Consider the following 14960-nt stretch of genomic DNA (forward strand, 5'->3'; position numbering starts at 1 on the left):
GAAGTAGGTTTTTTGTAGGCAAGCAGCGGTGAAGTTAATTTTTTGCGTGAAATATGGAAAAAAGCACAGTTAATTTTGCTGAGGTTTTTTTCTCCTGCAACAGCTATACTGGTGTAATACATTTTTAATTAAGGAAATGTTTAAAATGGTTTGAATGGCAGTAGTATTTTGTGTTCTAGATGGAGATGGAAATGTGCTCTTGATTGGCTTCACAGCAGTTGAGTCAGAGTGGTAGCAGGAGGAGAGTAAGAAATGAACAAACATCAAGAGAAATAATTGTGTTTTTCTTTTAAAGAGGGGGATTAAAACAATTCTGGCCTTAAGTAATGTTTATTTGTATAATGTTTTTGTGAAAATTGTTGTGAATTGTTTCCTCCTTCATCACGTATTTTGAAATCATTTCTACTTGACAGTCTGCCCTAAAATATTAATTCTGAACTGCTTTAGGTCTTAGGACTTGCATCTCTTACATAGCTATGAAAATCTGAGAATGTTCCTTGAACTTCAGTCAATTAATTTGCTGTTGATAAGCCAGTAGTTGCCTTACAGTGCTGTGTATTTCTTGATTATAAGGAGAGGGATGATGTCTTTTGTTTTTGGGTTGTATTTCCATATCTGGGTTGCTTTGGGCTTGCTAATATTTTAACATAAGAATAAGAAGAAACATTACTTAGAGAGTAGAGTTCATAGAATATTGTATCTTTCACCATGAGACCAAACTGTCTATAAACAATTAAAATAAGATACAGAAAGGGTTTTAGCTATACCCCTTGAAATAGTGTATTTGAGAAACTTGCATTGATTTTTATAGTCTATTTTTCAGACATTTTAGCTATGTATTGCATCTTGACAACTACATGTCCTTCTCTTTGAGACTGTAAGTCTGTGTTGGCTGCACAGTATACTTCCATTGGGTAACCCTCCAGGAATTGACCATAGAAACATTAATGTGTTACCCCAATACATTTTGAAAAAGGAGTTTAGTGAATTCTGCTACGCCAAATTCTGTTATGACATCAAAAACTGTCAGCTTAGTGCAGTTACATTTTTATCTTGGGTAACCATTGTGAACCATATCCTCCTCAACATTAAAATAAAATTTAGATGGTGTATTTTGCAATAGTATGTTCGAATTAAACATCAGTATTAATTCACAAATTCATCTCTCACGTGCTGTGTATTTATTGTGAAGTATTTCCTCCAATGACCTATTTGGATGCAAAACTCAGATTTTACTTTTTACCAAAAGGCAGATTCAAGATTATTCCTGAACAGGAGTTGAAATGGAAGGCTCTTTTTGTTTCTGTGCGTGCAAATTTGTCTATGTGCAGCCTGGTGTGTATGCACTGAAATGACCTTACTTTAGGCAGAATAGCAGTTTTGAACAGGTATTTTTGCCATGCATGACGTGTAGTTCCCTTAAGTGTAGCGCAGTTGTTTGTGGCATGTAGTGCATCTGTGTGTGAAGTGAAAGAAAAAGGAATGTGGGTGTAGCTGACAAACAATATCACTTCAAAATTCAGCTAACATTTAAAAACTCAGTTTCACCTGCAACTGGAATGACATGCAAATGACTGCTGTTCCCTTTTGCTGTCAGAACTGTGGTGAAGTGCAGCATTGCCAAATCCCAGGCCCTGTACAGCGCCCAGAGGGGGCTGAAAACCAACAACGCGGCCGTGGTGAAGGTGGGGGCCATCAGCATCAACATCCCGCAGCACCCGGCCACGCTGCACAGCATGATGGTGCGCAGCTCCCACCAGCTCTCCAAGCAGATCTCCGACCTCATCCGGCAGCCCTCCACTGCGTGAGTGCTCCCAAATCCCACCCACCTGTAGGATTTTGCCACCTCACGTGTCTGTAGGACAGGCAGGCGGATTAACAGGATGGGTTTCCCACTCTTTGTCTTGGTCCACAGGCCCCAGCCAGCCAAAGAAGATGTGGCGACTCCTCTGCCCTCTGAGAAGACTCCAACAAGCATCAATCAAACGCCGGTTGAAACAAATGAATTCCCGCAGCTGCCAGAAGGCTTGGAAAAGAAGCCCATCGTGCTGAAGTTCAGTGCCATGATAGATGGGATTGCTATCGGAGCAGCGCTCCTGCCCTCCCTGAAGGCAGAATACAAGATGGGAAGAATGAGGAGTCATGGAATGACAGGTAACAGTTCTGTGGAACTTTAAAAACATCACTGATTTAGTTTGGCCTTCCTGTAAAGCATCCAAAAGCATTCAGTGTTTTCGTTGAGTTATAGCTAGAGCTTTGAATCTGTTGCCATCAACTGTTTTTTTTTAACATGGGCTTCAATCAGATGGGCCCATATAGAAAAGATACACTGTGGTTGTACAGTGACAATACCCAGAGGCAGAATGCAAGAGCACACGAAGACATGTATATATTCATATATAGCATCCTCCCAGGAAGCTTCCCTCTGACTGCTAAAATCAGTTTATGATCCTTGATTAATTAAATTTTAATTTGTAATGCCACTTGAGAATTGTCCTGGAAGGCCTCAATACACTCGAGGTTGTTTGTATGATTCCCTTCTCAATCTTATTACCGTGGAGTCTTTGTTTTCTTTAGAAATTAAGGCAACCCAGAATCATGTGGGTAGATATTTATAGTTCTTTACGTCTGTGCACTTCAATAACATTTTAAACATTTCAAATTTTTTTATTGTTCAAAAACTGTTCTTAAATTTAACGATAAATAAGAGATTCTTTTCCCATTTCACACCTTTTCTTTTTCTGCCTTCCTTTACAGGTGCCCAGACCAGATTTAATTTTGAGCTTCCAAACCATAGACTACGCTTCACTTCCAAAGTTTCTGCCACTGACATGTCAACCATTCCTCCTTCGGCCAGTCTCAACCTGCCTCCTGTCACCATGTCAGGGAAATATGTCATGGAAGAGCACGACACTTACTCTGACCAGATCTGGAGCATCGATGAACTCCCTGCCAAGCAAGGCTACTACCTGCAGGGGAACTACCTGCGCTGTGTGGCTGAGGTCAGTCCTGAAGGCTGCAATCATCTTTGATAACTTATTTCCCTTCTGATACAATTCTGTCTGTGCATCTTCACATTTTTTTAACAATCTGCCTTCTACAGATCTCTCAGGTTTACAGGTTGAATCCAGATACTGAAAAACTGGAAGAGTGTTTTATTGTTCTATAGCTGGGTGTTTTGGGGGTTTTTTTTGTGATTAGACTGCTCCAAGTGCAATAATGACATGACATAGAACCGTAGTGATATAAAATTTTCTGCTGGACATAGAGTGTTCTATTCACAAGTTCTACTTGTGTGCCAATTTCCGTAGTTAATTTTCCCAGAGAGCAAAATGATGCTGCTTAAAAGAAACCTACCTGCTAGGGAAAAGCAGGGCATTCCTACTAACCAATTCTTTAGTCAGAAAAATAGTCTGGTGTGTTTGTAATTGGGAATTCTGATGTTTGCAGCTAAAAAAAACCCCTTAAAATAACTGTTTTTAAAACTAAGATTTGTTCTCAAATCTGTTCTCAATTTCTGCAGGTTGGCTCCTTTGAACATAATCTCACGACAGACCTTTTAAACCATTTAGTGTTTGTGCAAAAAGTGTTCATGAAGGAAGTAAACGAGGTCATACAGAAGGTTTCAGGTAAGCAGAACACTTAAAAACCTCTTGAGGTAAGATCCTCAGACCTTGTTTGATGGCAATATTATGTAGCTCTCAGGATCAGCTCTTTAATTTCACAGACATGCTCATTTCACCTCTAGCACTAAAAGCAGCAGCAGGAAGCAGAACTGGACTTGGAAATAATAATAGAGGCTCTGGACATTATTCTAGGTCTATCATAAGCAGACTTTTATGGGGAAGCAGGATTGTTTGGCATTCTGGACATCAGCCTTTGTGTCTCTCCATGGTGTGACCTTGGCTGGGTTACTTTCTGTATTCACTTTCTTTGATTTTTTGAGTTTCCGAAGTTTCCTTTGAACATTTTTTGAGTTATCCTAAAAGGCTGTTACAGATGAAAGATTCATCAATAGCTGGAAACATTATGAGGAAAGAAAGAATAAAAAGTGGTAACTAAGTGAAGAGAATGTCTGTTGTGTGTGCATCTACCTCCTTTCGTGTCTGTGTGTGTGTGTGTATATATATATATTCAAGTATACAAATGCAATAAAAGAATGGTTCAGGTCCACATGACATGCCCTTGAGGCAGTTAGAAAATGCAGTGGAGAAAATGGAAAATGCCAAATTCCCTGAAGGCTAACAAACAAATACGAATAAATTTTCTGACAGCTGTCATTATTCTATTAGATTTTTTTTTTTTTGTAGAGGAGCATACAGTGTTGAACCAGGAAACCTGTAATAGCTTTTACAGCATTTCTTAGACTCTGCATTTCAATCTCCCCTGCATTTTTATGTGAAGAATTTATTAGCAATGCTGGTTCTCTGCTTTTCCAGACTAAATTTGTATTGCAAGTAGCAGGTTTTTGAAATGTGGCTGAAGCCTTCCATATTGGAGTAATGCAGTAGGGGCATGGTTAGGTCAGCAATCCATGGATCTGGGTGCTCAGTGCAGAACAATGTGGGCAGAAATTGGCTTGATCCCTCTGGCTTGGAGCAAAGTAATCTTTTGAATGGCTTGAAAATACCAATTAGTGTGATGTGCTACAGTGGTTTTTCTAATTTTCTAATTGTGTTGCATTAAATATTGTTTGCATATTATCCTTATATAAAAACTGTATAAGTACCAATTACTGAAGGTGAAGTTGCACAGATTGAGAGCTACTTAGTGAACAGAGCAGTCCATAATAATTGCATCTGGGAGTTGAAAGCAGTGTTAATTAAAAGAAAATTATCCAGATACAAAGTGGAGTGATAAAAATTTATTGTTGTTTAGGAGTTTTCTGAATCCATGATTTAACTGCTTGTTCTTACCACCAAATAACTGTAATTAGATCAGTTGGCATATTGGGAGAGAATTAATGGCTTAGCCTTTTCCAGCAGCAAGCTCTTCCTAGAAACTAAGTTGGGATGTAGATAAATCTCAAGGAAAATTAAAACCAGGATTGCTTCTTCAAGAGTACATAACTTGGGGTGAAATGTGCCAGGATGAGGAAGTATACCCAAAAATAAAGTAATTGCAGAATACTTGTTCCTCTTTTAATTGAAAAATACTGATATAATTTCAATTCCTCATTTCATGGAATTTGCATAGTGTTTGGTCAAGTGTTAAACTTGTATTGTCAGATAAGTAGGAGATACATTGATGCAGGGGACAAATAACACTTTTTTCAAAAAGTAGGTGTCACTCCTTACAGACTTCCTGTGGAAAGTTTCCCAGGAGGGAGGAACATGCCTCTGTTCCTTCATTCTTAGTGGAGAGATATTAATTATATGTCAGAAGATGAACCTGCACTGATGTCAACAATCTCATTTGTTTTTATAAACCTTCAACTAGTCACTGTTTAAAATGAGGCTTAATTCATGGTCACCTTTTTATATGTATTGGTTTTAAAATGCTTTCTTTGGTAAAACTGTGTGCATATTTAATATGTACAGGAGGGGAGCAGCCAATACCTCTTTGGAATGAACATGATGGCACAACAGATGGAGATAAACCAAAAATTCTGCTTTACTCATTGAGCCTGCAGTTTAAGGTAATCTTATGATGGCAAAACAGTGGTCGTTTGTGTTTCTTTTTCCTTTCTCATCATTTCTTTCATTTTCCTTTCTCATCTCTGAACCAGATACTCATAACTTTATACCTTCCTTATCCATTAGGGAATTCAGGTGACAGCTACAACTCCCTCAATGCGTGCTGTGAGGTTTGAAACGGGGTTGATAGAACTTGAGCTCTCTAACAGACTGCAAACCAAAGCAATGCCTGGAAGCAGCAGCTACCTCAAACTGTTTGGAAAATGCCAGGTGGATTTGAATCTGGCACTGGGACAGATTGTTAAACATCAGGTTAGTGCTCAAAATCTTTGCATGTAATGTTCTTAATAATGTGTGATTAAAAAAAAACATAATCAAGAGGTTGTTGTACAGTGCTGATTTTTTGTTTTGGGGTTTTTTTTCCCATTAATATCTTGGAACTTCTTAGCCCCTTGCAAGGGTAATAGCCTTTCTACTGAGTCCAGCTCAAAACTTTTGTTGATATTGATACAATTTTTAGAATATTTGAATGAAAGAATAAGATCAGAGGAGATCCAAACTTTGCTAGACCTACATTTTGACCTAGTTTCTGTCTTGGTTTGGCAGTTGTACCTCTTGTATTCTTAAACCTGCTGTTACCTGGACTCACTCGTTCTAGGATATGAAAGTGTTTTCTAATGCCTAGAAACAAACAGACAAATAGAAATCTTAGGACCTGTGAATCAACTGTCACAATAGTGGATCTGGATATATAAATAACTACATTAGTTAACAACTTACGATAAATAAAGAAAATAATGCTGTGATCAGACCTTAATGCAAGAATATTGAAGATCCTCAAAGCGCCTTTGGCTAGAGGAGAAAAAGAGGAAAGGACACAACTTGCTGTTTAGTTTTATATTTTGTCAAATGCAGTAATTTGGGTTTTTTCTCTTCCCACTCCCCATCCCTGAACTCTTCCCATTTTTTGGAACATTTTAAGGTTTATGAAGAAGCTGGCTCAGACTTCCATCAAGTTGCCTATTTCAAGACAAGAATTGGATTAAGAAATGCTCTCCGAGAAGAAATTAGTGGCTCATCAGACAGGGAAGCTGTGCTCATTACTCTGAACAGACCCATTGTTTTTGCCCAACCCGTGGCCTTTGACAGAGGTATTGTAGAGACAATTGCTAGAAATTTGTGTTCATACTGAGGAAGTGATACATTTTTCTCAAAAGGCTTGTTTATGCAAGACCCAGTATATTTCATTTTAAGTAGCTGAGAAATTTGGGATATGTCCTCCATGCCAACAGATTGATAATTCTGTCATCAAACATAGAAATTCCACACGTTGAATTGATTAGTTTTCAGATGGTTTGGAGGAAGCTGCTGTTGTAAATCCTCACAGATAAATAAAGCTGAAAACAGCAGGACTTTCTCTATTTTAATGTATTAACTCTGATGGTAAATGATCAGGTTTGTCTACCTTGTCTGTTGAAGCACAAGCCTGATCATTGACCCTGAATGTGTGTGTGTCCATTGTTATACATACTCTGACTTAAAGTAATGGAGGAGCTGTAAAAAAGAAAAAGAAAATTGCTTAGTGAACATGCATTGATTTTCTTAACATGTTGTTTGTAATTAAGCATTTTTGGTTTCCTCATCAAGCTGTGCTATTCTGGCTGAACTACAAGGCAGCTTATGATAACTGGAATGAACAGAGAATGGCTTTACATAAAGATATTCATATGGCCACAAAAGAAGTGGTGGATATGCTGCCTGGAATCCAGCAAACCTCTGCACAGGCTTTTGGGACCCTGTTCCTTCAGCTGACTGTCAATGACTTAGGAATTTGCCTGCCCATCACAAACACACCCCAGGTAAGCAAAAGTGTGACTAATGGAAGTCTGTTAAAATACCAGTTTGTGTGTGGTACATCTACAAGAATCAGGTTTTTAGAGGTCTAGCTTTATAAAAGGAAATATGTGGGCTTTTTTACAGGGAAACATAATTATGGATGTTCATATGCTGAGCTAGAAATTAATCAATCTGTATACTTAATTAATTGTACACATTAAAATAAACACCAAAAAATCACATAAAAATTAAAGCTACTTCTTGTCATTGTTCAGTCAAGTCATGTGTCATCTTCCTTGGAGAAAAGAACTGATCCTGGACTTGTGTTCTGTGGTTATGGGGCCATATGGATTACAGCCCTTGATCAAACATGGACTTTTGTTCCTTTTCAAGATGAGCTAGACTCTTGCTGCCCTAATAAATTTATAATGTAGGTATTGCATTTGGAAACAGCAATGCAAGGCATGTATGGGCAGAGGTGATGCTTTTGAAATTTTCCACAGAGAAGGAAAAATACAAGGAGAGGTGAACAGGAGATCAGTTAATAGGCAAAGATAAATGGTATTAGTAAATGTACAGTATCACTGTGACGTTGCACTGATCAATTCTCCCTTTGATTTTATTTTCCAGTCTAACCACTCTGCAGATCTCGACACTGGCTCTGCTTTAGTTCTGACCATTGAAAGCACACTCATAACTGCCTGCTCCTCGGAGTCTTTAGTTAGCAAAGGTCATTTCAAAAACTTCTGCATCCGTTTTGCTGATGGCTTTGAGACAAGCTGGGATGACTGGAAACCCGAAATAAGAGGAGACCTAGTAATGAATGCATGTAAGTGGGGGTGATTTCATACTGGACAAGAGTATTTCAGATACAAATCCACTTTTGCCCTTTCCATTGACTTGAAAAACAGCTAAGCTTTCCCCGAAAAAAAAGAAAAAAATGGTTTGGCCCTTTGAAAGCAAAATAATATGGATCTAAAAGGCTATATTCCTTTGTTGTTGTTTTCCTTTATTAATAAACTTTGCTGCTTTGTATATCATTGTAATAATTTAAGCTCTGTCTGAGAGATGTAGGAAGAGTTGGATGCATTGCTTTTATACAATAAGATCCCAGTAACTTTTACTAGTCTAATATAAAATATTTATATATAGAATGGTGAAAATGCTAACATTTTTATTGAATTTTAAGTTGATTCAATACATATATATATTTATACATAATACATATTTAAAATGTTGTGTGTTACTAAGTAGGATCACTTTACTAAGTAAGAAAAGTCCTTCATTGGGAAATAAAACTAGAACTCCTATCATTCTTTAATTATAGCAGGCAGGAGACTGAGGGTGGGACTGGAAAGGGCTGGTCTAAAGCAATTTCTACTGGCTGCCTAATCAGTGTATTTGCTTTGAATGCTTCATGTAGGTGTTGTGCCAGATGGTACCTATGAAGTGTGTTCTAGGACAACGGGACAAGCTGCAGCAGGTAATGTGCTTGTTTCAATAAATCAAGTCCTACATAAAAAAGCATTCATAAAATATGAAATTTAAGTCTTTTAACTGTGTTTTAATTTAATTGGTTGGAGAAGAGTCAGCAATAGTTGCCATAAAAGTAATGTTCTCCCATTGCTTCCTGTCCTAGCGGCTGTTAAATCTTCCTCATGCTGAGGCTTTGCACTCTAAGCTGCTGTCCCTCTCTCTTCTCTCCCAGAAAAGGCTTCTCTTTTTCCCAAATTCCCTCTCTGCCCAGTGTAAGTAGTCTGGATCTTCTCCAGAGCATTCAGAAATACATGTCAGTCTCTTTATTGGTCATAGTTCCACCTAGAAGACAACCAGTATCTTGTGCCTAGAGCAAGGTCTGTATTTTGATGCCGAAAAGTGGCACTCAGAAAAATCCTGGGCAGACAGGATATTCACTAGACACACAACACATGTAATATAACATCTTCTAGCATCATTGTTCAAGACTTGAATAAATAGGTCAGCATTTGTACATGCAGAAAGACATGTTTTATGTTGCTTGCTCTTAGAAATTCTGTTTTGGAATGGTGTACTTGCTTGCATTTGTATGAGCTGAAGCTTGAGATGCTCTTTACTCACTCTGAAGGGAATGTGTTTTCATTAGGTCTGCCTATGTTATATCACTTGTTAAAGAAATACTGTGAAGTATTTTCATCAAGCATTTCAGTTGTGGAATGTATTTTTTGCAGACTGGGCAGGAAAGACAGTTCTTTGTAGCTGACAAACACTGTCTTGGTTAATGAGTATATAATTCACTATGGGGGTCTTTTTAAAAGAGGAAAAACTGTTTAAACTGATGGGGGTTGTTTTTTTAATACAGAAAGTAGTAGTGCTGGAACCTGGACACTAAATGTGTTGTGGAAGATGTGTGGTATTGATGTCCACATGGATCCAAACATTGGGAAAAGACTGAATGCTTTGGGCAACACCCTCACAACATTGACAGGAGAGGAAGATATTGATGACATTGCTGACCTCAACTCTGTGAACATAGCTGACCTTTCAGATGAGGATGAAGTTGACACCATGTCTCCCACTATACATGCAGTAAGTGAATCCACCAACATAAGTGCTACTAATTGGAAAAAGTCTTCTGTCAAATGGAAAGATCTTAGTCTTGAGTCCAGCATGCAAGTCTTTACAACTCATACGAGTCATGTTGCAAATCAGAAATGGTTTTTTTTGTGTGTTTTCTAACTCCATATTTCAAAGGCAACAAGTTGCAGATCATATCTCTACTGGTATTATGTGGAAATATTGATCTGGATTTGAAAACATGGAGGGGACACAGTACCTAACCTCACTTACTTGAACTGTAAAAGCCGTGGCTTTCTTCTAGGTTTTCTTCACAGGAGAGTAAGTTACTAACATGGAAAAACTTAAAAAAACCTACTTCTACTCAAAATGCTGCTGACCTTGCTTTTTAGTTTTCTACAAAACCATTTTAACAGCTGCTTCTTAATGTCTCTTGTCTGCTGACAGTGGAACCATTATCCCAGCACACTAATGCTCCTGTTTGTTGTTCAGAAATCAGGTGGAGGCTCCTTGGGTGGAGAGGCACGCAAGCTCACATTTGGGCAGCGGATTGTAAATCACCTGCTGGGTTTGAGCCCCCCAACCCACCGATACTCTGTTCCTGTAGAATATCTCTTGGGCTCAGCGCAGCGGGATTTGCTCCAGCCTAGCAGAGCACACATGAAAGCAGGCAGATCCTGCTCATGGGGACATGTATGTAGTAGTTACGGTGTGTCTAACTGAATGATGGGCTTTAGATCACTGGAAAAAAATCCAATCAGCTGCCTATTCACATGACTTGATTCTTTTGCATGCACTAGTCCAGATTTGAAGGTGTGAAATTCACTTTGCCTGTTACTCATGTACTGATGTCCAATTTTTGATGAGGGCATTAATGAAATGTTTATTTTAAACAGGAGATTGTTGATCACCGGCGGCAGGGAGCTTCCAGTATCCAAACTGGAGAACAGCGAGGAAGGAAATTTATGAAGCGTTTAGTTGATATTAGAGAGCTCAATGAGCAAGCAAAAGTCATTGATGACTTAAAGTAAGTGGGGTTTACTTTATGTTCTTATCATACATCTTGTGGCAGTTATGGTTAAATGCAAATCATTGCCTTTGTTTAAAAATACACGATTGTCCCTTTGGATTCCAGAAGCAAAGGCTATATATGCAAGTACTCTCAAATATTTCTGGTTGCTCTGTAAATGTCAGATTAGTCTGTATTTTTCTGACTCTGCATTTTAATGACTGATCTATAATCCTTTTCCTGTTGATTCAAAATCATAGTTCCATATTGATTTATTATCATGTTGATTACTTTAGCAAAATATGTTACTTTGAAACTGTAATAAGCTTAGGGAGAAGAAGAAAAATATTTAAATTGACTTTTTTTTTGCATTGTATACATGATGTTTTCAAGATAAAACTTGAAAACTTTCTTATACTATGCTTGAGAAAACCTTTAAAAAAATTATTTCAAATTTCATGGATTTCATCTGACCTTCTGTGTATTTTATTAATAGTATTTGCAAACATGGTTTGTTGGGCTTGCTTGGGCTTTTTTCCATCTTTTCCTCAAGACAGTCTTACTATAAATGGATCTGTCTGGGATGGGAATACAGAGGTTGGTAGTTGTGTGTTAAATAATGAAAAGGGATACACATTTTACTGTTTGTAATTAAAATGAAATTGCTGTCACCATTCAGAGGGAAATTTTATCTGAAATTAGGATTTTAGATTAAATGTTTGTTTTCATACTTCTGTGGTTATGTTTGGCACTGGCCATAAGTACTGGGACAAAAGAGAAATTGGGGTAATTCCTAGGGAGAGCATTCTTACAACACAGATTTTTGAAATTGTGGAAATAATATCTATAAGATAACTCAACCATGCTTTATCTCCAGGAAATTAGGTGCAAGTGAAGGGACCATAAACCAAGAAATTCAACGCTATCAGCAGCTGGAGTCGGTGGCTGTGAACGACATCCGCAGGGACGTCCGCAAAAAGCTCCGTAGATCCAGCATGAGGGTGAGCAGGATTAAGCTGCTTTGAGAATACTGTAGGAATTAGTGTCCCAAAACCCCTTTTACTTTGCTGGCACACCCATGTTCAGTGGCATTTTAGCTTGCCAGAGTTTTTTCTCTGTGTTCTCAGTTGTTGAATTTCAATATTATTTCTGGTTTAGGCTGCCTCCTTGAAAGACAAGTGGGGTCTGAGCTACAAACCCAGCTACAGCCGATCTAAGAGCATTTCGGCATCAGGGAGGCCACCTCTGAAGAGAATGGACAGAACAAGGTGAGCCTCTGGGAATCTGAGATCTGTGGCAGCCACAACAGCACATGAAACAAGGGATATGTTGGACTTTAGCCTGAAGAGTTTTTACCACAGGCAGCAGCTGTTTCTGGGGGAACTGGATAGGAGGAGGTCATTTTGCAAGGCAGTCATGTTCTAAACAGTATTTTTTCTCAATTTTTCTGAAACCTCTGAGATTTCACTTCAACAACAACTTGGGATTTTCTACAGAATCCTGTTCTCAAAGCATATTGAAGAAATGTCTATAAGGAAAAATGGCATAGTGTAATAATCTTTTTTCTGCCTTTTAAAAGGGCTGTTGTAATGAGAGGAAGAGAGGGAGATATTTTTTTGTGTATGAATAATTGTCCCATGTGGCAGATTACAAATATCTTATTTTTCTGTAATTTCTGCATGTTGACTCAGGATTGAAAAGCTTCCATAGAGAAATCAGCTGAGATAGAATATTGGCCAAGTCATGTGCAACTTCCTTCTCTTTTCTTCTCATTCTCCTTCCTTTTCATGTACCCAAGTGCTTCAATTATGATTTTATATATTCTTTCTTTAAAAAATGGACCTTATATTTGTGTAGTTAAGTGTTTCCATGACCCTAAAATCCTGTAGTACAACTCAAGAAACTGTTCTGGTTTTATTTTGCTTACAGCTCTCGCCTGGGAGACAGTGAAGACCTCCCAGATATCCGTGTGGATGCTGCATCCCCTGGGCCAAGAGTAACCTTCAACATACAAGATTCTGTAAGAATTACTTTATATGACATATAATTCTATTTCCCATGATATTAGGTCACCAGTTTATGAGATAATTATATCCAGGCAAACCTGAATTGTGTCTGCTTCTGTTAGTGTTTGCCTCAAATTACAGATGTGTTCTTGGAAGATAAGACTTATTTTGTTAGAAGACAGATGTATTTTGGTTTCTTGGCATAGAAATTAATTGACTTGGCACAGAAATTAATTGAGGAGAGAAAAATATTTTAAAATGGCTTGATTGGTCTTTTAGGCTCACACAGTAGTAATTTTCTTGAAATTTTTGTCAAAAGTGTGCAAAAAATCACCGAGGTTTTCTTGGTGTTTGAATATATTTAGAGCTTTGGAAATGGGTATTAGTCAGTTTGCTGTAGCTCTACAGGTGTATCCTTCTTAGTGTTTGAAAGAGATCGTTGAATTGGTTTGAGGCTGCTTTTTTTTTTTTCTTTAATATATGTTCTCATTTTTAAGATGTTCATTTTGCATGGCTGAGATTATTGTAATTGTTTTAATTTCTATATTTTTTTCATTTCTATTAAGTTGAATCAAACAGCTTTGGGGATTGCACAACAATCCAGCTGTCCAGGGGAAGGGTATTTTCAGGTACTTCTGAGCAGAAACAAGTGTTTTCTTTGCCAGAGAACTAATTTATCTCATAAAGAGCTGCTTTTCAATATTTCATCTCTTTGGCACTCAGCTAAACAGAATGTAGATTGAGCTTGAAAATATTTAAATACATAAACTAAGCAGAGGAACGTGATTTATTGTTGATGAACAAAAACCAAAGTGCTTCTACACCCTTATGTAGACATAAAACTTCCTGGAAAATGAATTACTGGCTTTTTGCTGTAAGACTGATGTAAAAGGACCCAAGTCTAGCCTTGAAATGTGCTTTAGAGGACGATTTTAGTGTGTGCCTTCACCTGTTACATTGTGTTCCAATGTGACGGCAATCAACACTGGTACAAAATAATTACCAGGTGAGAGGACATTTTCTCACACTCTTATTTCTGTTAAAATTCTATATTTAATGTGGAATACGACATTTTCAAATAATAGCAGGTAGGGAATGTTCCAAAACTTAATATCCTGAGAACAAGTGGATATTTTAAACTGCTTTCAAAACCACATTTAGGGAAAATAGTAGAGTATTTTTCTTTAAAAAAAAAATAATCAAGCAAACTCAAAAAAAAAAAAATCAGGAAAGGCAAAACTAAACAAACAACTAAATTGAGGAGATGGTAATGTGCTTTTTCTCCCTTCTAACTCTCCTCATGCTCCCAGGAAATAAATTTCTGTTTCTGAGAGAATGGTGGAAATGATACCTGGGGGTGTGCTTTGCACACTTAAATATGTTCACATTTAAAAGCTACCCTACCTATTGTTGCTGTTATGTAAAAGCCCAGTTAGCTTAGGTTTTGTTGGCATAGCAAAATACTGTCAATCACTTAGAGGTATCAAATGTTGAATATTTTTTTAAAAATATATTTTCCTGACATCATGCCAGTTGTTCAGCAGAGCTCTAATTTGAATTTGCAGACAACAATTGTGTAACTCTGCAGTGACACTGCATAGAAAGTGCTGGTGTTTAACACTTGGAGATGCTTTTCACAGGCATTTTAAGAATATAATGTTGGAAAATTGCTTGTGGCATGATTTCTGTGAGAAGCAGGAAGGCTCCTTTAGGATGTTTGGTTCCATGCTCGGGCCGGGATGCCCGGAGGCGGTGCTGTACATTCTGTGTAGAGCCCTGCAAGCCCTCACTAATGCTTCCTGCATGTCACAGGCACTTGGGTTGCCTTCTGTCCTTTTCTTTCAAAATAGTTCTTAAATTTAAATGAAGTGTTTCCTTTCCGTCTGAATTAGTAAGAGCATGATGAGTTTTTGTCTACCA

At 37.8% G+C, this 14960-nt stretch overlaps 1 protein-coding gene across 10 annotated transcripts in view; it reads left to right on the top strand.

Annotated features, from left to right (window-relative positions):
• BLTP1 (bridge-like lipid transfer protein family member 1) overlaps nt 1–14960 on the top strand; it is a 91723-nt gene that overhangs the window by 63933 nt on the left and 12830 nt on the right. For 6 of the 10 annotated variants that reach the window (XM_063415423.1, XM_063415424.1, XM_063415429.1 and 3 more), the window contains 17 exons: nt 1598–1804; nt 1916–2154; nt 2758–3002; nt 3524–3629; nt 5541–5638; nt 5763–5948; nt 6619–6787; nt 7284–7495; nt 8103–8301; nt 8896–8955; nt 9811–10037; nt 10518–10718; nt 10922–11052; nt 11912–12035; nt 12193–12302; nt 12964–13054; nt 13607–13669. In XM_063415423.1, the coding sequence (XP_063271493.1) occupies nt 1598–1804; nt 1916–2154; nt 2758–3002; nt 3524–3629; nt 5541–5638; nt 5763–5948; nt 6619–6787; nt 7284–7495; nt 8103–8301; nt 8896–8955; nt 9811–10037; nt 10518–10718; nt 10922–11052; nt 11912–12035; nt 12193–12302; nt 12964–13054; nt 13607–13669 (2668 nt within the window). The remainder of the gene's footprint in view (nt 1–1597; nt 1805–1915; nt 2155–2757; nt 3003–3523; nt 3630–5540; nt 5639–5762; nt 5949–6618; nt 6788–7283; nt 7496–8102; nt 8302–8895; nt 8956–9810; nt 10038–10517; nt 10719–10921; nt 11053–11911; nt 12036–12192; nt 12303–12963; nt 13055–13606; nt 13670–14960) is intronic. The other 4 variants (XM_063415428.1, XM_063415432.1, XM_063415431.1 and 1 more) reach the window with 3 other exon arrangements.

The sequence above is a fragment of the Prinia subflava genome, chromosome 18 (assembly GCF_021018805.1).
Source record: "Prinia subflava isolate CZ2003 ecotype Zambia chromosome 18, Cam_Psub_1.2, whole genome shotgun sequence".
NCBI lineage: Eukaryota > Metazoa > Chordata > Aves > Passeriformes > Cisticolidae > Prinia > Prinia subflava.